General features: G+C 42.4%; 1 protein-coding gene and 1 non-coding gene across 2 annotated transcripts; one reads left to right on the top strand and one right to left on the bottom strand.

Annotated features, from left to right (window-relative positions):
- Positions 1 to 30: 30 nt before the first annotated feature.
- LOC123105714 (coiled-coil domain-containing protein 130) lies at positions 31 to 4,802 on the bottom strand. The gene is made up of 7 exons (XM_044527836.1): positions 4,554 to 4,802; positions 4,332 to 4,394; positions 4,144 to 4,223; positions 3,430 to 3,538; positions 1,041 to 1,200; positions 793 to 956; positions 31 to 700 (listed from the first exon to the last, which is right to left on the bottom strand). Exons 1-7 carry the CDS (start codon positions 4,554 to 4,556, stop codon positions 341 to 343), a joined length of 939 nt encoding a protein of 312 aa, XP_044383771.1. The 5' UTR covers positions 4,557 to 4,802; the 3' UTR covers positions 31 to 340.
- Positions 4,803 to 4,843: 41 nt separating this feature from the next.
- TRNAE-UUC (transfer RNA glutamic acid (anticodon UUC)) lies at positions 4,844 to 4,917 on the top strand. The gene has a single exon. It is a non-coding gene; the product is annotated as a tRNA-Glu (tRNA).
- Positions 4,918 to 23,388: the final 18,471 nt, after the last annotated feature.

Below are 23,388 nucleotides of genomic sequence, written 5' to 3'. Positions count from 1 at the left end.
TTTAGCCCATGCTAGCTACACAAAAACACAAGTTCAAACTTGCCTTTTATACGAGAAAAAACTTCGCTGATTTCTATAAATGTAGACACTTCAGCCGACCAAGATAATCGTTTGCCCCTCCAACTGAATTCAATGGCTATCTTGGGCAAAAACAGTTTCTCATGACATGTGTCACAGCCTCAGCAGCGACAGCAGGACATCACACCGAGGTTACAGTAGAAGGCTAGAGCAACGAAGGTACTACACAAGATACACGTACACATGGGTTTTACTGAGCAGCAGACTGGACAAGATCACAAAGATTCTTGCTTTGGTTGCGCGAGCACAAATCGGGGTGGCTCTACTTGCGCCTTGCCAATATAGGCACAGCAGTCCTTGCACTTCCAGAACCGGCGCTCTGCCGCGACCATGACGACGGCTTTGCCCTGCCCGCCATCAGCGCCGACGCTGCACTGGCTTTTATATTCCGCCTTCTCAGCACGAGGTCTAGCTTGTCTTTCGAAGCTGAGCCTGATGGCTCCGGGAAGATGGAGGAGGCCTTGATCGCTGCTCTCTTGTCTTTTCTGTTCTTCTCAAAATTTGAGGCGAACCTCACACGAGCTGCTGCGGCCGCATCCTCTGCGGAGGGTGGCAGAAGGCGTACTCCGAGTCCCATCTTCCTCGCTGATTTCTTCTCTTCAGCAACTCTCTTCTTTTGGCTCTACATAAATAATAGGACAACAAGTGGATAAGAATCCTGACAGTTAAACAACTTACTGATGAAATATTATACAAAGGAATTCACTGGATGACCCTAAGGCGGTCGCGGAGGGTTCTGTTCAGGGAATAATCATCCGAATGACGGCTATCAGAGAGGCGTTGAAGCCGAACTAAAACAGGTTCCTCTTCTTTCTTCTTCCGAATATCCTCTCCCTGGTGTTCGAGCTTATACATAGGATCCGCAAGCTTGTCTCTTTCTGAAGCAAGTAGAATAAAGCGTCAGGCATTCAAAACACAAGAAAAAGCATAACAAGAAATAAATCTGTATTATGTGTCAGAACCTTCATCAGCGGGCAGCAGGAGCGTCTCTGCATCTTCAACATCAAAATCTTCAGTCTTACGCTGAGCTCCACTGACTATAACATATTCAGTATTCTTCGGGTCTGTATGTATGACTATCTCATGCTGGCAACACGGTGATTTCATACTGAAGCTCCATATCTAACATGGTAAACAGTTGTGAAACAATATCAGGACAGCATACGGGTAAAGAATTTAAGTAGAATGTGTTACAACTGTGGAATAGAAAATAGTAGTACTTCAGTTTCTCAGGGAATGAACACCAAATATATACAAGACCCTAGGTCATTATAACTTATTGGGGACACTTTAACACAGACATTCTGATGCTAGAAGAAGCAAGCACAACCAAGTTCTTTTTCTAATAATATTAGCATGGCTAAGGAAGCAGCATAGAAGCTATTCGGAAATATGTGGGTTCAATTCAAGCTATTTTAACTTATCTACAATCAAAACAAATACTACCTCTGTAACTTTTTTAAGACATTTTTAGAGTCTATGACAGAGTCAAAAACGTTTTATATTAAGTTACAGAGGGAGTATTTATTTAAATGCCAACAACCCCTTAAACATTTTATGATTACCCTCAATACTCTTTTGCGATTGTACACAGCAAAATGCAATAAGAAGTACTCCGTATAAGGCAGGAGCTTTCTGAGGAAAACATAGGGTTATTTAGTTTTAAAAATCGAAGGACAACACAATAGACCTTTTCTGAATATTGACAATGCTCCACAAGTTGCTAGAAAATCCAAAGAGCAGAAATATTTGTCAAGGGGCCACCCAATGAGCATAACTTATTCTTGGATACATTACATGTATGACAATGCATTACAAATACTACTTGGGACGACAATATACTTTGTTATTATTTTTGATGTAGTTAATTGAGAGCATCTTTTTAGGTGTAACAGAAAAATCCTGGAATTAGAACAGATTCCAACTATCTAGGTTTCAGAGCGCTGTTGTGTTAATCTTGTTGCGCTGTTATTTAGTCATGCACTAGGTGAGTCATGCACATAAGAATTCTGTTTATGTCATGTAGTTGAGTCAGCCAGCGGAAGCTGCGGCAATGTGCACCCGTAGAGATGTGATCACTTGTGTTACATGCAAGCTTATAGTTGGTTTAGCTAGGAATAATTAGTTATGACGATAAAGATGTGTGTGCCCAACGTGAGATTAGCTCCAGGAATGAGTTAAGATGAGCTGCATGCATCCTCACTTGTACTCCCTCCGTTCCTAAATATAAGTCTTTTTAGTTATTCCAATGGGACTACATACGGAGCAAAATGAGCGAATCTATACTCTAAAATATGTCTATATACATCCGTATGTAGTCCTTATTGAAATGTCTAAAAAAGACTTATATTTTGGAATGGAGGGAGTAGCTGCATGCATTTGGCCAGTCGTGTGGCTGTTTGAGGAGCTGCATAAGTGCTAAATATGTTCATGCGCAGCTAGTGGAGTGATTAGTGGAGCAAGCCATTAGTGGCTTGACCATGTGTGAGTGTGTGCATGCTAGTTAGTTGGTAAGTGGATGTGTGTTAGCCGTGTGTGCATGCTAGTTAGTTGGTAAGTGGATGTGTGTTAGCCGTGTGTGTATGGCTATAAAAGCCCCATGTAATTGCCCTGTGGTGTGAGAAGTGAACAAGAGAAAAGGCAAGTGCGTGTGTGGCACAAAAGTCTCCGTGTGTACTTGTGTGTTTTCCTGGGCAGTCCCAACAAGCGCAGCAACCACAAACTAGCATTTACAGTGATGACAAAAATCTCATAGATCTATCTTCACTTTTGTGGGGAAAAAACCCAGCTGTGTAGAAAAACAACACATAAAAATCCCAAGGCAATATCAGGTCGAGAAGCTATTTGGTTTGTAACTAAACACAGTATGCATCCTTAACATTGTTTCAATTCACATTGGCTTGGATGCTGATGCCAGTTTAGAATACGAAATTTTCTCCAGAATTCACCAACTCACTTTTTAATTATTTTCTCCAATTAGCCTTACAACGTATGCGCACAAATTGTAGTTTAGGATATGATTTGAGGATGGTGCAGATCAAATAATGAGTGAGTTTTGATCAGCCGAGGCTGACGCTGAACCAATTTACAAATTTTTGCATTTAGACATGGCATAGCTAGAAGAAACATAATATTATGCAACTAAATTGAGTAAAGATGGTAAACCATAAAACCAAGATTCAATTGCTCTGATAAGTGATAACATGGGGGGAGGCTTTCAGAAAGAAAGAAAAGACACAGGGAGAGGATATACTGCGCTAATTCAAGCACAAACAGCTTCCACCATTCACGGAAGATTAAGTTAAATGAACAGCAGTGATGATGCAGTACATGTTAAAATCGGACACAAACCTTGGTAGAGTAATAATTTCCAACTTGTTTCTTTTCAGCATTAAACCTTACTCCCTTCCCTATCATGGAACTGCATCCACCACACCAGACATTGAAAGGCATCTCGAATCTGCAGGACAGAGCAAACCAATTGAGTTAATAAACACTTCAACAAGATGTTTCTATAATTGAGTTAATGAATTTGCGCCAGATAAAACATATGAAGATAGATATGTGCCAAACTGGGCAGAAGGATGGGTTCATACATGATCCTAGCACTCAAGGCAATCAAGCGGACTGCCAAATCAACCAAACCGTATTTCACAATTCTCAATAAGACTGGCTAACTAATTGGTATATGACCAAGAAAACTAACAAAATTGATTTGCAACACAGATATTTTGAGATGAATCTATCTTCTCAGCACGGTTTGATAACAGAATAATGTCAACAGTTGTCGTAATATGTGAAAAATACAAAGCATGGCCCAATTTTTTTGGTGGGGCAGACTCCTCCCCTAATCCTCCTAATCCACACCCTCTTACTTTGGCATCCTAGCATTCTTTAAACCTCATCAACCCACATAACTGCAACTTCATTGCCCAACCATCCACATTATAATCTTGTTTAGATAGAAGGCCCCAGGTCCGACACATTTCTAGCTTCACATCATCATGTTGTGTAGTATTAATGTACAATCATATACGAAAGCAGGTAATATCACAGGAACCAGACCTTATGATCAGGATGCCCTGGTCCAGCTTCCTCGCCCGCTCCCTGAGGGCATGTTGGCCGTGGAACTTGTTCAGCCCACCCTGAATTAATCGAACAGGGACAAAAACATGAGCACACAACGGCATCAGCAAGCACAAGTAGAGCAAAAGAAAGAGCTGCACGAATTCGCCGAGGGAGATCCGTAGTACCTTCTTCGGGCTCCATTCGGGCGGGTAGTAGAAGTTGTCGGCCCTCGCCGCGGCAAGCGTCGACTGCAGGAAGCAACACGCAACAAATCAGTCGAATCGTCTCGGCGGAGATGAAGGATCGTCAGCCGGGCTGCCCCAGAAGCCCCCGGATTCGGGAAACCCTAGGATTTGGGGGCTGAGGAGAGGTCGAATCGAGAGAGGGGCGAATAGGGCTGATCGTACCATGTTGTCTCCGGCGAGGAGGGGCGGAGGAGGATGATACGAGCGGAGGTGCGGTGGCTCCGGGAGATCGGCGGCGACGGGGAGGTCTCGGGTGAGCGGCGGCGGCGGCGGCGACGGGGAGGTTGCGGGCAGAGAAAAAGGAGATTTGTGTTTTCTTTTGACTCTTCTTGTTTTGACACGACGGCGGGGGTCTGTGGATGCGTCGGTTCAGGCCTTCAGGGACGTGTCGGTCCAAGTTTACGGACTGTTTGCTAGGATTGAGTAGACAACGAATAGAAAGCCATCACCAATCCATTGTCGTCCAGCCCGGTTAGGATACCTGGCTTTCACCCAGGCGACCCGGGTTCAAATCCCGGCAATGGAGACCTTTTTTTATTTCTTTTTCGTTTCAACTTTTATTTTTGGAATACACCCAAATTGCAACACTAGCTAGCAATAAAGAAACCATGCATATAAAAAAAAATGCTGCTAACTTTAAGCTTGGCGCATTCTCCTTTTCTCTCCTCTTTTCCCTTATATATGTGGCCCGACCATATACTGATCCTTGAGTAGGTTATCACTTTATGAACTACTCCCTTGTCCAATGGAGGGAGTAGATGATACCCCGCGTGTTGTGGCGGAAATATGTTGCAATATATTTCAATAATATTTGCCTTATTTGGTTGTACGGAACATTTGGACTAATAATATATAGAAAACCTAAAAATACTTATTATATATGTATATTAAACAATATTTATTGAGTATAGGTAGTATAATAAAATAGTTTTTTTTCATGCATGTTGAGTGGGCCTTTGATGAGATGGCTTATATGTGCATGTTTGAAATAAATAGAAGTAGTTGGATCAACTAATAATGAAAAATAATTCCAATACATGTTCTGATGGGTATTTAATGAGGTGGCATGTATGCATGTTAAGATAACTAGATATACCCCGCGCGCTGTTACGGCAATTCTTAGTCTATAAACATGATGGTAAATAATTGAACAATTTTTTTTCCATAGTGTATTTAAGATTAAAAATCCCATGGACACAATACTTGGTATAAATATAAATATTGGAAAACATGAATTATGCAATCATTTTTTTACTAAATACATGACATAAGTAATCTCATGTAACTTACATGAATATTAATGCATATCATTGTAACTGTTGTTGTAAATCAATCTTCATATTTGCATGCTTACGGTCTACACAAAGAATGACAACTAAACACAAATATTGGCCATTGTAGTTGCTTGCAATACGTGACAATGAGTGGTTGACAAAACTCCCCTGTTTTTTGCCAAAGTGAGTACAAATTCTCTTGTCTCAAAGCATTTGTCTGAAGAGAGCATGAGTAATTGTCATAGGCACCAAGATCCAAATTATCACATCGAAGTAAGAATTTTTTTTCAATAAAAAGAAACTATGCATGAAAACTTGTAAGCCACACTTCTTGGTGCTAACGATGCACCCAAGTAATACACAATGCATCAAATCCTTTTGTGTTCTCTTCACGGGCAAGTCGATCCTTAGTTGCAAACAATACGTCCCTAGCATCAGATGCATCAAGAACACTCAAAACAGGTCCACGTTAGTAACCAGGTAGTACATGTGAAATATTTGTAGAGTTAGAATTGGGGCATAATGATAAATTCACCTTTAATCACTGAGACACCATTAGCTAGCGCCTCGTTTCGATGAACGACAACACCAAAATAAAATACTGTGCCAAGTAAAATACCAACACCAAAATGGCTTTGATTGACTGTTGTGAAATGAAGCTATAACCCCAGGTTTGAACTGTGTCAATCTCCATCTGAACTCCGACGTGCATTCAGTTTGATCCATTCCTCGGCTTGTCTTCTAAACATTCCTCTCAGTCATTAGAGAAACAGGGATATAAGAAAAGATCATCATATAGTGTGTGTAGGCATCATAGGAAAAAATGTGTCCACATTCCTTCATTTTCCTCATAGTAGAAAATATTATAAGCAGGAGAATTAGGAGCGGCATGTATACATGCTGAAGTAACTGCGGATATTAACATATGAAAATCATAGAAAGGCATCTCTAGTCGTTTTTTTTTCTGTTCTTCCTCCTCCACCCCGTGGTCGCCTCGCAATCTGGCTCCAGTCGTCCCACGTTGTTGGCTGGGCTCCTGCCCATCCTTTTGGCTGAATGTAACCGAATCTCTCTCGTGCAATAAAGCTCCTTAATTTCGCGTCAAAAAAAGTGACAAGGCGCACCTCATTCCGATCTCCTATGCGAAGCATCGATCGGCACAAATTTGGATTGACATATTGACGAGTTGACATATGTATACGAACCAAATTGACGCACAAGCGAGAGAGCAACTAATTAACGAGCGCTCCTTCGGGAGCCTCGCAATGATCAGCGCCACTTGGCGCGCTTTTAGCCATTCGCCATGTGTCGTGCTCTGGACGCTTCCTCTGAATTTTATTTTTTACTTTTTTACACGCATGTTCGGCTTTTTTAATGTTTTTTTCGACATTTTGGTTTTTCACCGGCATTCCCTAGCTTTTCGATCTAAAAAAATTTCAGGGAAAATTTTTTTTGGCGCAAAAAAAGTGTTTTTTTTTCTTTCATGAGAGTCACGGTTTTGCTTCCGCGAGTTTCTGCACGCGTTTTTGGCTTTTTTAACGAGTTTTTTTGTCGTTTTGGTTTTACACCGGTATTCCCTAGCTTTTCGATCAAAAATAATTTCGGGGAAAAAAATTTGCGCAAAAAAACGTGTTTTCTTTTTTTTTCTTTTCTTTCGCGAGAGTCACGGTCTTGCTTCCGCGAGTGGCACGGTTGTGTTTTCGCGAGAGTCACGGCCGTGCCTCTCAGAATAAAAAAAACGAGTTTTTTGTTTTTTTTTCCTTTTGCGAGAGTCACGGTTTTGCTTTCGCGAGAGGCACGGTTATGCTTTCGCGAGAGTCACGGCCATACCTCTCTGAAACCGTTTTTTTTTTCACGAGAGCCACGCTTTTGCTTCCGCGAGAGGCACGGTTGTTTGCTTTCGCGAGAGCCACGGCCGTGCCTCTCGAAAACGGAAAAAAAAATGCTTTTTCTATTTTTTTTCTTTTGCGAAAGTCACGGTTTTGCTTTCGCGAGAGGCACGGTTGTGCTTTCGCAAGAGTCACGGCCGTGCCTCCTCGAAAATGAAAAAAAATGTGTTTTCTCTTTTTTTCGCAAGAGGCACGGGCGTGCCTCTTTCAGAAAGGAAAAAAAACCCGTGCTCCCGGTTGGTTTTTTCGTCCGGTTTTTTCGTGAAAAAAAACTTCATTAAAACCTATCAACATGTGATCTAGTTTTGAAGATCTCGACGCAAGGGATCCAACGGTGAAAGCGATTCGAGATTTGAACACATGGTTTAAGAGATAAAACGTTTTGAATAAACGGATCTACAAAAAAGAGGAAACCCTCATGTTGCGACAAGTGACACACATGTAGCACGCCACTTGTCACAATCTGAGAGAGTTGGAGTGATCTTCGCAGCGAGTACTCCTCATCCTCAACTAGTGATTTTGCACAAGCGAGGAGCTGCTGGGTGCGCACTGGACGGCTGGGCAAATCCTTACCTAGTGATTTTGTATTTGACGCATTCAACGTTTTGCATAAACGAGGAGAACAGGCAATGTAAATAGGCCAGCCCATTTTTGTACCCCCTCCGTTTCATTTACTCGTCGTGGGTTTAGTTCAAATTTGAACTACAACCACGATGAGTAAATCGGAACGGAGGGAGTACATAGCTAACGTGGACCCAGTTTTGGAAACTACCTGATGTTTTTCTTTTTTTGCGTGGAACCTGATGGTTTTCTTGTTCATTTGTTTCTTATTTTACAGATTTATTGAGGGTTTTATTTTATATATTTTTCTCTTTTCTACTTTTCAAAATTTTCAAAAAAATAAAAAATATTCAGAAGTCCTAAAAATGTTCAATTTTTAATAAAGTTAGTGTGTTGTTCAGTTTTAAAGAATGCTCGAAATTTGAAAAAAAAACTTCAAAATTATGAAACAGGTTCAAGGTATCCAAAACCAAATCGTGCTTTATACGTTTCTTTCAGAAATATCGTTTTATAAACAGTTCAATTTGCCAAAAATTCAAATTTTTGAATGTCTCCATTTAAAAAACCTATACTTTTCTAATTTTTTTGGCATTCCCAAATAATCGCAAACTTTGAAAAATGTTTCTGAGTAAGAAACATCATCAGAACTATAAAAACACGTTAATGTTTACAGAAAATCTTCACAAGTTGAAGAATATATGAAAATATTTGAAAACAAATATATTTTCAAAGAAATTAAAACTATAAAAATATATTATTTCTATATTGTCAAAAAATAAAAATAATAAAAATGATAGAAGAATGCAGCCGCTATAGACAGCTGGCTACTGGACCTGGGTTGCTAGATGCTACATAGGCTGGACGAGACTTGCCTGCTCCCCCGGCGTGTGCCCATCCGTGCTCCAGCATACGTGGCTTGTTTTGATTGGAACAAAATAAGGCCCGGCCCCACCCCCTTAAAATCAAGGGGGAGATGATTAGATTAGAAAGAGAAAAGGAAAAAAGACAGCCGTAGGATGAAGTGGGAGCATGAGAAGGGAGCAGGCAAGCCGGATCCACATAGGCTGGCCCAGTTGGAGGACGCATGTTTATCCAGCTGTCTCTTTGACGTAAATAAGCATCAGGGGCGCGAATATCTCTCTCTTATAGTGAGTATAGCATTCCTCTCGCTAGAAGCGCACATATTGATATGTCTTCAACGTATCTATAATTTTTTATTATTCCATGCTATTATAATACCAACCTTGAATGTGTTATATGCAATATTATATTATTTTTTATGACTAACATTTTAACTTAGTGTCAAGTGTCAGTTGTTGTTTTTTGCCTGTTTTTTGTTTTCCAAGAAATCAGTATCAAACAAAGTCCAAATGCCACAAAACCTTTTCATGATTTTTTTTCTGGATATAAGAGACCCTACAAGCTTCGGGAGGGGGCGAGAAGATGAAGGAGTAGGCCACATGCCACATTGGCGCGCCCAGGGGGTATGCGCGCCCATGTGCCTTATGGGCCTCTCGTTCCTCCGTTTGACCTAATTTCAGCTCTATAAAATCTCTAAAATCGGGAAACCAACAGAGAGGCACCCGAGACACTTTTTTTCGCTGCCGCAAGCTTCTGTTCTCATGAGACCCCATTTGGAGGCCTTTTTCGATACTCTGCCGGAGGGGGAATGAACTACGGAGGGCTTCTACATCAACCTTGCTGCACTTCCGATGATGTGTGAGTAGTTTACCACATACCTACGGTACCATAGCTAGTAGCTAGATTGCTTCTTCTCTCTCTTTGATCTTCATCGGTATAATCTTCTTATGCGGCTTGTTTGTTGGGATCCGATGAATTGTGGGTTTATGATCACATTATCTATTAATACTATTTGAGTCTTCTCTGAACTCTTTTATGCATGATTATTATAGCTTTGTATTTCTCTCTGATCTATGGATTTGGTTTGGCCAACTAGATTGATTTATCTTGCAATGGAAGAAGTGCTTTGTAATGGATTCAATCTTCTGGTGCTCTATATCCCAGTGACAGAAAGGGACAAGACACGTATTTGTATTGTTGCCCTTAAGGATAAAACAATGGGGTTTATTCACATTGATCGAGTTTAATTTGTCTACATCATGTCATCTTGCTTAAGACATTACTCCGTTCTTTATGAACTTAATACTCTAGATGCATGCTGGATAGTGGTCGATGTGTGGAGTAATAGTAGTAGATGCAGGCACGAGTCGGTCTACTTGGCTCGGGCGTGTTGCCTATATACATGATCATTGTCTTAGATATCGTCATAACTATGCGCTTTTCTATCAATTGTCCAACTGTAATTTATTTACCACCGTATGCTATATTCAAGAGAAAAGCCTCTAGTGAAAATTATGGCCCCCGGTTCTATCTTTATCATATATTAAAATCCAAAAACATTTTGCTGCCACTTATTTATCGTTACTTTATTTTGTGTTTTTGTTTATCTACCTACCATTATCAGACTTGATCCTTGCAATTAACTGCCAAGGGATTGACAACCCCTTGTTTGCGTTGGGTCCAATTATTTGTTTTTTGTGTGTAGGTTCTATTCACGAGGTATTGCGTGGTTCTCCTACTGGATTGATAACCTTGGTTTTTAATTGAGGAAAATACTTATCTCTGTTGTACTTCATCATCCTCTTCTTTTCGGGGAAATCTCAATGCAGCTCACAAGTAGTAGGAAAAATTTCTAGCGCCGTTGCCGGGGAGACATCACCAAAACCTACCAAGTAGCATGCATAAACTTTCATCTCCTTGCATTTACTTTATTTTCCATTTTCCTCTCGTTTCCATCTCTCCCACTTATAAAACGTTTCACAAAACACATTTTTTATGTCTGCCTTTTTGTTTGTTTGTTTGCTTGCTTTTATTGTCTTCATGTCAACACTAAAAAGAACAGAAAAGAAATAAGATGCAACCTCACCCTCTTGCTATCTTTTTAAAATATAGAATTATAATGAACCAATTGCTAGTGAGTTGAGTGCACTCGATTATCTTTGTGAAGTTTTCATTAGTTTTCTCTTTTCCTATGTTTTTGTTGATTTTTCTCAATTTTTATTTTGTTCAACACATGCTTTTTTGTTGGGGAACGTTGCAGAAAACAAAAATTTTCCTACTCGTTTCACCAAGATCATCTAGGAGTTCATCTAGCAACGAGTAATTAGATGCATCTACATACCTTTGTAGATCGCGCACGGAAGCGTTCAAAAGAACGGTGATGATGTAGTCGTACTCGACGTGATTCAAATCATCGATGACCAGCGCCGAACGGACGGCACCTCCGCGTTCAACACACGTACGGAACAGCTACGTCTCCTCCTTCTTGATCCAGCAAGGGAGGGAGGAGAGGTCGAGGGAGATGGCACTAGCAGCAGCACGACGGCGTGGTGTTGATGGAGCTGCAGTACTCCGGCAGAGCTTCGCTAAGCACTATGGAGGTGGAGGAGGTGTTGGGGAGGGAGAAGGAGGCAACCAAAGGCCAAGGCGTTCAGGTATGAAGTCCCTCCTCTCCCCCACTATATATAGGAGGGCCAAGGGGGGGTGGCCGGCCCTAGGAGATCCAATCTTCTAGGGGGTGCGGCGGCCAAGGGGGGTTTCCCTCCCCCCAAGGCACCTAGGAGGTGCCTTCCCCTCCTAGGACTCTTCCCCCTTCAAACCCTAGGCGCATGGGCCTATGTGGGGCTGTTGCCCTTGGCCCATTAGGCCAAGGCGCACCCCCTACAGCCCATGTGGCCCCCCGGGACAGGTGGACCCACCCGGTGGACCCCCGGGACCCTTCCGGTGGTCCCGGTACAATACCGATAACCCCGAAACTTGTCCCGATGCCCGAAACAGGACTTCCCATATATAAATCTTTACCTCCGGACCATTCCGGAACTCCTCGTGACGTCCGGGATCTCATCCGGGACTCCGAACAACATTCGGGTTACTGCATATACATATCCCTACAACCCTAGCGTAACTGAACCTTAAGTGTGTAGACCCTACGAGTTCGGGAGACAAGCAGACATGACCGAGACGACTCTCCGGTCAATAACCAACAGCGGGATCTGGATACCCATGTTGGCTCCCACATGCTCCACGATGATCTCATCGGATGAACCATGATGTCGAGGATTCTATCAACCCCGTACGCTATTCCCTTTGTCTATCGATATGTTACTTGCCCGAGATTCGATCGTCGGTATCCCAATACCTCGTTCAATCTCGTTACCGGCAAGTCACTTTACTCGTACCGTAATGCATGATCCCGTGACCAGACACTTGGTCACTCTGAGCTCATTATGATGATGCATTACCGAGTGGGCCCAGTGATACCTCTCCGTCATACGGAGTGACAAATCCCAGTCTTGATCCATGTCACCCAACAGACACTTTCGGAGATACCCGTAGTCTACCTTTATAGTCACCCAGTTACGTTGTGACGTTTGGCATACCCAAAGCACTCCTACGGTATCCGGGAGTTACACGATCTCATGGTCTAAGGAAAAGATACTTGACATTGGAAAACTCTAGCAAATGAACTATACGATCTTGTGCTATGTTTAGGATTGGGTCTTGTCCATCACATCATTCTCCTAATGATGTGATCTCGTTATCAATGACATCCAGTGTCCATAGTCAGGAAACCATGACTATCTGTTGATCAACGAGCTAGTCAACTAGAGGCTCACTAGGGACATGTTGATGTCTGTTATTCACACATGTATTACGATTTCCGGATAACACAATTATAGCATGAATAAAGACAATTATCATGAACAAGGAAATATAATAATAATGCTTTTATTATTGCCTCTAGGGCATATTTCCAACAGTCTCCCACTTGCACTAGAGTCAATAATCTAGTTACATTGTGATGAATCGAACACCCATGGAATTCTGGTGTTGATCATGTTTTGCTCTAGGGAGAGGTTTAGTCAACGGATCTGCTACATTCAGGTCCGTATGTACTTTACAAATCTCTATGTCTCCATCTTGAACATTTTCACGAATGGAGTTGAAGCGACGCTTGATGTGCCTTGTCTTCTTGTGAAACCTGGGCTCCTTGGCAAGTGCAATAGCTCCAGTGTTGTCACAGAAGAGCTTGATCGGCCCCGACGCATTGGGTATGACTCCTAGGTCGGTGATGAACTCCTTCACCCATATTGCTTCATGTGCTGCCTCCGAGGCTGCCATGTACTCCGCTTCACATGTAGATCCCGCCACGACGCTTTGCTTGCAACTGCACCAGCTTACTGCCCCACCATTCAAAATATACACGTATCCGGTTTGTGACTTAGAGTCATCCAGATCTGTGTCGAAGCTAGCGTCGACGTAACCCTTTACGACGAGCTCTTCGTCACCTCCATAAACGAGAAACATTTCCTTAGTCCTTTTCAGGTACTTCAGGATATTCTTGACCGCTGTCCAGTGTTCCTTGCCGGGATTACTTTGGTACCTTCCTACCAAACTGACGGCAAGGTTTACATCAGGTCTGGTACACAGCATGGCATACATAATAGAACCTATGGCTGAGGCATAGGGGATGACGCTCATCTCTTCTATATCTTCTGCCGTGGTCGGACATTGAGCTGAGCTCAATTTCATACCTTGCAACACAGGCAAGAACCCCTTCTTGGATTGATCCATATTGAACTTCTTCAATATCTTATCAAGGTATGTGCTTTGTGAAAGACCTATGAGGCGTCTCGATCTATCTCTATAGATTTTGATGCCTAATATATAAGCAGCTTCTCCAAGGTCCTTCATTGAAAAACTTTTATTCAAGTAGGCCTTGATGCTGTCCAAGAGTTCTATATCATTTCCCATCAAAAGTATGTCATCTACATATAATATGAGAAATGCTACAGAGCTCCCACTCACTTTCTTGTAAACGCAGGCTTCTCCATAAGTCTGTGTAAACCCAAACGCTTTGATCATCTCATCAAAGCGAATGTTCCAACTCCGAGACGCTTGCACCAGCCCATAAATCGAGCGTTGGAGCTTGCACACTTTGTCAGCATTCTTAGGATCGACAAAACCTTCTAGCTGCATCATATACAATTCTTCCTTAAGGAAACCATTAAGGAATGCCGTTTTGACGTCCATTTGCCATATTTCGTAATCATAGAATGCGGCAATTGCTAACATGATTCGGACGGACTTCAGCTTCGCTACCGGTGAGAAAGTCTCATCGTAGTCAACCCCTTGAACTTGTCGATAACCCTTAGCGACAAGCCGAGCTTTATAGATGGTCACATTACCATCCGCGTCTGTCTTCTTCTTAAAGATCCATTTATTTTCTATGGCTCACCGCTCAACGGGCAAGTCAGTCAAAGTCCATACTTTGTTTTCATACATGGATCCTATCTCGGATTTCATGGCTTCTAGCCATTTGTCGGAATCCGGGCCCGCCATCGCTTCTTCATAGTTCGAAGGTTCACCGTTGTCTAACAGCATGATTTCCAAGACAGGGTTGCCGTACCACTCTGGTGCGGAACGTGTCCTTGTGGACCTTCGAATTTCAGTAGGGGCTTGATCAGAAGTATCTTGATCATTGTCATTAACTTCCTCTCTAGTCGGTGCAGGCACCTCAGGAACATTTTCTTGAGTTGCGCCATTTTCCAGTTCAAGAGGTAATACTTCATCAAGCTCTACTTTCCTCCCACTTACTTCTTTCGAGAGAAACTCTTTCTCCAGAAAGGACCCATTCTTGGCAACAAAGATCTTGCCTTCGGATCTGAGGTAGAAGGTGTACCCAATAGTTTCTTTTGGGTATCCTATGAAGACGCATTTTTCCGACTTGGGTTCGAGCTTTTCAGGTTGAAGTTTCTTGACATAAGCATCGCATCCCCAAACTTTTAGAAACGACAGCTTAGGTTTCTTCCCAAACCATAATTCATATGGTGTCGTCTCAACGGATTTCGACGGAGCCCTATTTAAAGTGAATGCGGCAGTCTCTAAAGCATAGCCCCAAAAAGAAAGCGGTAAATCGGTAAGAGACATCATAGATCGCACCATATCTAACAGAGTGCGATTACGACGTTCGGACACACCATTACGCTGAGGTGTTCCAGGCGGCGTGAGTTGTGAAACTATTCCACATTTTCTTAAGTGTGCCCCAAACTCGTGACTCAAGTATTCTCCTCCACGATCTGATCGTAGAAACTTGATTTTCCTGTCACGTTGATTTTCAACCTCACTCTGAAATTCCTTGAACTTTTCAAAGGTTTCAGAGTTGTGTTTCATTAAGTAGATATACCCATACCTACTTAAATCATCAGTGAGGGTGAGAACATAACGATAGCCACCGCGAGCCTCAACACTCATCGGACCGCACACATCAGTATGTATGATTTCCAATAAGTCGGTTGCTCGCTCCATTGTTCCTGAGAACGGAGTCTTGGTCATTTTACCCATAAGGCATGGTTCGCATGTGTCAAATGATTCATAATCAAGAGACTCTAAAAGTCCATCAGCATGGAGCTTCTTCATGCGTTTGACACCTATGTGACCAAGGCGGCAGTGCCACAAGTATGTGGGACTATCATTATCAACCTTACTTCTTTTGGTACTCACATTATGAACATGTGTAGCATCACGTTCGAGATTCATAAAGAATAAACCATTCACCATAGGAGCATGACCATAAAACATATCTCTCATAAAAATGGAACAACCATTATTCTCAGATTTAAAAGAGTAGCCATCTCGAATTAAACGAGATCCCGATACAATGTTCATGCTCAAAGCTGGCACTAAATAACAATTATTAAGGTTTAAAACTAATCCCGAAGGGAGATGCAGAGGTAGCGTGCCGACGGCGATCACATTGACCTTGGAACCATTCCCGACGCGCATCGTCACCTCGTCCTTTGCCAGTTTCCGCTTATTCCGCAGCCCCTGCTTTGAGTTACAAATGTGAGCAACTGCACCGGTATCAAATACCCAGGAGCCACTACGGGCACTAGTAAGGTACACATCAATTACATGTATATCACATATACCTTTCGTTTTGCCGGCCTTCTTATCCGCTAAGTACTTAGGGCAGTTCCGCTTCCAGTGACCGCTTCCCTTGCAATAAAAGCACTCAGTCTCGGGCTTGGGTCCATTCTTTGGCTTCTTCCCGGCAGCTTGCTTGCCGGGCGCGGCAACCTCCTTGCCGTCCTTCTTGAAGTTCTTTTTACCCTTGCCTTTCTTGAACTTAGTGGTTTTATTGACCATCAACACTTGATGTTCCTTCCTGACTTCTACCTCTGCTGATTTCAGCATAGCAAATACTTCAGGAATGGTCTTTTCCATCCCCTGCATATTGAAGTTCATCACAAAGCTCTTGTAGCTTGGTGGAAGCGACTGGAGGATTCTGTCAATGACCGCATCATCCGGGAGATTAACTCCCAGCTGAGTCAAGCGGTTATACAACCCAGACATAGTGAGTATGTGCTCACTGACAGAACTGTTTTCCTCCATCTTACAGCTGAAGAATTTGTCGGAGACTTCATATCTCTCGACCCGGGCATGAGCTTGGAAAACCATTTTCAGCTCTTCGAACATCTCATATGCTCCATGTCTCTCAAAACGCTTTTGGAGCCCCGGCTCTAGGCTGTAAAGCATGCCGCACTGAACGAGGGAGTAGTCATCGAAACGTGCCTGCCAAGCGTTCATAACATCTTGTTCTGCAGGGAGAACGGGTGCGTCACCAAGTGGTGCTTGTAGGACATAATCTTTCTTGGCAGCTATGAGGATGATCCTCAGGTTCCGGACCCAGTCCGTATAGTTGCCGCCATCGTCTTTCAGCTTGGTTTTCTCTAGGAACGCGTTGAAGTTGAGGACTACGTTGGCCATTTGATCTACAAGACATATTGTAAAATATTTAGACTAAGTTCATGATAATTAAGTTCAACTAATCAAATTATTAGTGAACTCCCACTTAGATTAGACATCCCTCTAGTCATCTAAGTATTACATGATCCGAGTTAAACTAGACCGTGTCCGATCATCACGTGAGACGGACTAGTCAACATCGGTGAACATCTACATGTTGACCGTATCTTCTATACGACTCATGCTCGACCTTTCGGTCTTCTGTGTTCCGAGGCCATGTCTGTACATGCTAGGCTCGTCAAGTCAACCTAAGTGTTTGCATGTGTAAATCTGTCTTACACCCGTTGTATGTGAACATCTGAATAAAACACCCGATCATCACGTGGTGTTTTGAAACAGCGAACTGTCGCAACGGTGCACAGTTAGGGGGAACACTTCTTGAAATTATTGTGAGGGATCATCTTATTTACTACCGTCGTTCTAAGTAAACAAGATGCAAAACATGATAAACATCACATGCAATCAAATAATAAGCGTGACATGATATGGCCATTATCACATAGCTCCTTTGATCTCCATCTTGGGGCTCCATGATCATCTTGTCACCGGCTTGACACCATGATCTCCATCATCATGATCCCCATCATCGTGTCTCCATGAAGTTGCTCGCCAACTATTACTTCTACTACTATGGCTAACGCGTTTAGTAATAAAGTAAAGTAATTTACATGGCGTTTCTTGATGACACGCAGGTCATATAAAAGAATAAAGACAACTCCTATGGCTCCTGCCGGTTGTCATACTCATCGACATGCAAGTCGTGATTCCTATTACAATAGCATGAACATCTCATACATCACATATAGATCATTCATCATTCATCACAACTTTGGCCATATCATATCACAAACCACTTGCTGCAAAAACAAGTTAGACGTCCTCTAATTGTTGTTGCAAGTTTTACGTGGCTGAATTAGGGTTCTAGCAAGAACGTTTTCTTACCTACGTTAAAGCCACAACGTGATTTGTCAACTTCTATTTACCCTTAATAAGGACCCTGTTCATCGATTCCGCTCCAACTAAAGTAGGAGAGACAGACACCCGCCAGCCACCTTATGCAACTAGTGCATGTTAGTCGGTGGAACCGGTCTCACGTAAGCGTACGTGTAAGGTTGGTCCGGGCCGCTTCATCCCACAATACCGCTGAAGCAAGAAAGGACTAGTAACGGCAAGAAAGTTGACAAATCTACGCCCACAACAAATTGTGTTCTACTCCGCAAGAAGAACTACGCATAGACCTGGCTCATGATGCCACTGTTGGGGAACGTTGCAGAAAACAAAAATTTTCCTACTCGTTTCACCAAGATCATCTAGGAGTTCATCTAGCAATGAGTAATTAGATGCATCTACATACCTTTGTAGATCGCGCACGGAAGCGTTCAAAAGAACGGTGATGATGTAGTCGTACTCGACGTGATTCAAATCACCGATGACCAGCGCCGAACGGACGGCACCTCCGCGTTCAACACACGTACGGAACAGCCACGTCTCCTCCTTCTTGATCCAGCAAGGGAGGGAGGAGAGGTTGAGGGAGATGGCACCAGCAGCAGCACGACGGCGTGGTGTTGATGGAGCTGCAGTACTCCGGCAGAGCTTCGCTAAGCACTATGGAGGTGGAGGAGGTGTTGGGGAGGGAGAAGGAGGCAACCAAAGGCCAAGGCGTTCAGGTATGAAGTCCCTCCTCTCCCCCACTATATATAGGAGGGCCAAGGGGGGGTGGCCGGCCCTAGGAGATCCAATCTCCTAGGGGGTGCGGCGGCCAAGGGGGGTTTCCCTCCCCCCAAGGCACCTAGGAGGTGCCTTCCCCTCCTAGGACTCTTCCCCCTTCAAACCCTAGGCGCATGGGCCTATGTGGGGCTGGTGCCCTTGGCCCATTAGGCCAAGGCGCACCCCCTACAGCCCATGTGGCCCCCCGGGACAGGTGGACCCACCCGGTGGACCCCCGGGACCCTTCCGGTGGTCCCGGTACAATACCGATAACCCCGAAACTTGTCCCGATGCCCGAAACAGGACTTCCCATATATAAATCTTTACCTCCGGACCATTCCGGAACTCCTCGTGACGTCCGGGATCTCATCCGGGACTCCGAACAACATTCGGGTTACTGCATATACATATCCCTACAACCCTAGCGTAACTGAACCTTAAGTGTGTAGACCCTACGGGTTCGGGAGACAAGCAGACATGACCGAGACGACTCTCCGGTCAATAACCAACAGCGGGATCTGGATACCCATGTTGGCTCCCACATGCTCCACGATGATCTCATCGGATGAACCACGATGTCGAGGATTCTATCAACCCCGTACGCTATTCCCTTTGTCTATCGATATGTTACTTGCCCGAGATTCGATCGTCGGTATCCCAATACCTCGTTCAATCTCGTTACCGGCAAGTCACTTTACTCGTACCGTAATGCATGATCCCGTGACCAGACACTTGGTCACTCTGAGCTCATTATGATGATGCATTACCGAGTGGGCCCAGTCATACCTCTCCGTCATACGGAGTGACAAATCCCAGTCTTGATCCATGTCACCCAACAGACACTTTCGGAGATACCCGTAGTCTACCTTTATAGTCACCCAGTTACGTTGTGACGTTTGGCATACCCAAAGCACTCCTACGGTATCCGGGAGTTACACGATCTCATGGTCTAAGGAAAAGATACTTGACATTGGAAAACTCTAGCAAATGAACTATACGATCTTGTGCTATGTTTAGGATTGGGTCTTGTCCATCACATCATTCTCCTAATGATGTGATCTCGTTATCAATGACATCCAGTGTCCATAGTCAGGAAACCATGACTATCTGTTGATCAACGAGCTAGTCAACTAGAGGCTCACTAGGGACATGTTGATGTCTGTTATTCACACATGTATTACGATTTCCGGATAACACAATTATAGCATGAATAAAGACAATTATCATGAACAAGGAAATATAATAATAATGCTTTTATTATTGCCTCTAGGGCATATTTCCAACATTTTTTTCCAAAACGCTTTCAAGATTTTTCATATAAATGAAGATTTTTTTTATATACAAGTTATATGAAACATTAATTTTATGCATCTTCAACATTTTAAAAATATACACTTAAAATGAATATTTTGATGCTTACATTTTTGTATAAATCAAGAATACTTTTTATACATGTTTAAAAAATATAATACATGGTTACCATTTTGAAATACAATGATTACCATTTGTTTGAATTACATGTTTTCATATCTACTTTGTGCCACCAAAATTTGTACATTATTAATATACAACTTTAATATTTATTTTATATAGGTTTTAAAATTTTCAAAGACATGATAAACATTTTTTCAACACACATGTTTTTCAACATTGTTGCTCGAATCTGTATTAAACAGTTATTTAAATAAGTGTTGAAATATTTTTTTGAAATAAGAATTAAATCATTTTTATATATGCTATCAACATTTTTTTATGGTTGCACCAACATGTTTTAACACTACACAAACATTTTCTTCACACCACAAAACATTTTTATCAGATACTATCAACCTTTTTTTATAGTTGCACCAACACTTTTTTTGCACTGCACAAACATTTCTTCAATCTTAAGTTTTTTCTGAAATATGTGTATTTTGGAAAATATAACTAAAAGTGAAAAATTTAAAAAGGAAAAAAGGAAAAAAGGAAAAAAGGAAAAACAAGACCGAGTGAAAGAACGAACCAAAGGAACAAACGAAAAACTATTGAGCGAATAGCGCCACTGGGCTGGCCCATTATCACGTCAGTTCAGGCAAGTGTATGGTTTGTCTCGCTAGAAGCGAGGCATACCCTATTTCACGCTGAAGGCGCCGGTTAAAGGAAATTTTGCCAACCCGCGCACACCCCCGATCCGAGATGGCCGGGTACCGTTTTTCTTCTGCTATTTAAACCTCAAAAAAATATGTGCGGTCGACGGGGAGCTCCTATTGAGTACTTTAAGCGCCGCAAAAGCCAACCGGCGCCCACTACAGTGCCTAGTGGGCCAGCCCATGAAAGGAATACGCAACAAATTGTCTCGCAAAAAAAAAACCCAGCAAAAAAGTGCCGGTACGAGGGACTTGAACTCATGTCTTCCATATGCAGGAATGGTGTAGCTAACCACTGTGCCTTCATAATGCTAGTGGTTGATATCAACGCAAACTATTTAATAAACATCGTAGCCGCGCTATTTATTTATTACGCATTACACACTAGCACTTAGATTTTTGAATTATTTGGAAAAGTTTTTTTTTTATGAAAAATAGTTCATTAATTTTTGGAAGAAGTTCACAGATTTGAATTTTTTTTCATGAATTTGGAAAAAGATTCATCGAATTTGAAGAAAGTTCATCCAATTCGGAAAAAAGTTCACCGAATTTGGAAAATTTCATCGATTTTGAAAAAAGTTTACAAAAGTAGAAAAAAAGTTCACCAAATTTGAAAAAAGTTCATCAAATTCGAAATAAATCATCAAATTTGAAAAGGAAAGTTCATCATCTATTAAAAAAATCATCAAATTTGAAAAAAGATCATGATTTCTGAGGAAAATGGTGCATTTCAGAAAACAAAAACAAGAACAGGAAAAAACAAAAAAACAAATAAGAACGTGCATCCTAGGAAAACTAGGACGGTAATAAATTAAAGGCAAAAGCAAGGATAAACGAAGTCGGTGGGCTAGCCTATTGGTCAGTAATGATGTCTTGGAATAGTTGGGTTTGGTGTTCGATTCCTGTTGCTTGCGTCTGTTTTGTCTATGGTTTAAACCGAAGAAAAGAAAAAGGTCGAACTCTGGACCTCTCATTCACAGACTAGGGCACAAACCACAGGAAACGTATCACTTTTGACAAGTTATTCTCTTTTCCCTTTTATTCTTTATCCAGTTCGCATAAGCCGACACAAGACTCACCTAACTGCCTACCCGCTCGACACCTACTCCCTCCGTTTGGAATTACTTGTCTCGGAAATGAATGTATCTAAAATATTTGACAAGCGACGGACTGGTCGCTGAGGTGGAGAGGTAGTGGGAGTTTGCCGGCATGAAGCTTGTCGAATCTACACTTGGCGATATGTAGCTTGCCGGCAACCACCTTGATTTTTAGTACTAACTTAGTTCTTCTTGATCACCTGCCTTGATGTCTTCTTCATGGTTTTACCAACCAAGTCTTGAATGTATTGACCCACTCTTCGGCAAGCCCCTTGCCATCGGGTAGACTACAACTGCCTGCACACATGTTTTGGGTACTAAAAGTACACCTACTTTAGTACACCGATAGAAGCCCCCGGGCCTCGGCCGCACACACATGCGAGGCGTCATTGGGCTAGGTCCAAATAGTGTACAGGCATACGGACCACATGTAATTCATAGTGAAATCTATACAAAGATTTATATTTAGAAACATAGGAAGTATCAGATTTTTTATTCTTTCCTTCTCTCTCCATGTATCAATGACCATTAGCGGATCGACGGACTGATGGTGGTCCTGGCTAGGATGAGTGGTGTGTGCATGTGTCGCAGTTGCTTTTTTTTCTGCATGGATGAGAGGATCTTTGTTGAGGAAAGCAAAGTTATGATCATGTCCAAAAAAATTCAAATTATTACTTGATTGATAGTATTGGCTGAGAAGGAAAGGAAACTTATGATTCCATTGAAAATATTACCAGTTATTACTTGTTTTGTCTATGGTTTAAACCGAAGAAAAGAAAAAGGTCGAACTCTGGACCTCTCATTCACAGACTAGGGCACAAACCACAGGAAACGTATCACTTTTGACAAGTTATTCTCTTTTCCCTTTTATTCTTTATCCAGTTCGCATAAGCCGACACAAGACTCACCTAACTGCCTACCCGCTCGACACCTACTCCCTCCGTTTGGAATTACTTGTCTCGGAAATGAATGTATCTAAAATATTTGACAAGCGACGGACTGGTCGCTGAGGTGGAGAGGTAGTGGGAGTTTGCCGGCATGAAGCTTGTCGAATCTACACTTGGCGATATGTAGCTTGCCGGCAACCACCTTGATTTTTAGTACTAACTTAGTTCTTCTTGATCACCTGCCTTGATGTCTTCTTCATGGTTTTACCAACCAAGTCTTGAATGTATTGACCCACTCTTCGGCAAGCCCCTTGCCATCGGGTAGACTACAACTGCCTGCACACATGTTTTGGGTACTAAAAGTACACCTACTTTAGTACACCGATAGAAGCCCCCGGGCCTCGGCCGCACACACATGCGAGGCGTCATTGGGCTAGGTCCAAATAGTGTACAGGCATACGGACCACATGTAATTCATAGTGAAATCTATACAAAGATTTATATTTAGAAACATAGGAAGTATCAGATTTTTTATTCTTTCCTTCTCTCTCCATGTATCAATGACCA

Source organism: Triticum aestivum, chromosome 1B, assembly GCF_018294505.1.
Source record: "Triticum aestivum cultivar Chinese Spring chromosome 1B, IWGSC CS RefSeq v2.1, whole genome shotgun sequence".
Classification (NCBI taxonomy): Eukaryota; Viridiplantae; Streptophyta; class Magnoliopsida; order Poales; family Poaceae; genus Triticum; species Triticum aestivum.
The sequence above is the reverse complement of the archived record's forward strand: the minus strand, read 5'-3'. Positions and strand labels throughout refer to the sequence as shown.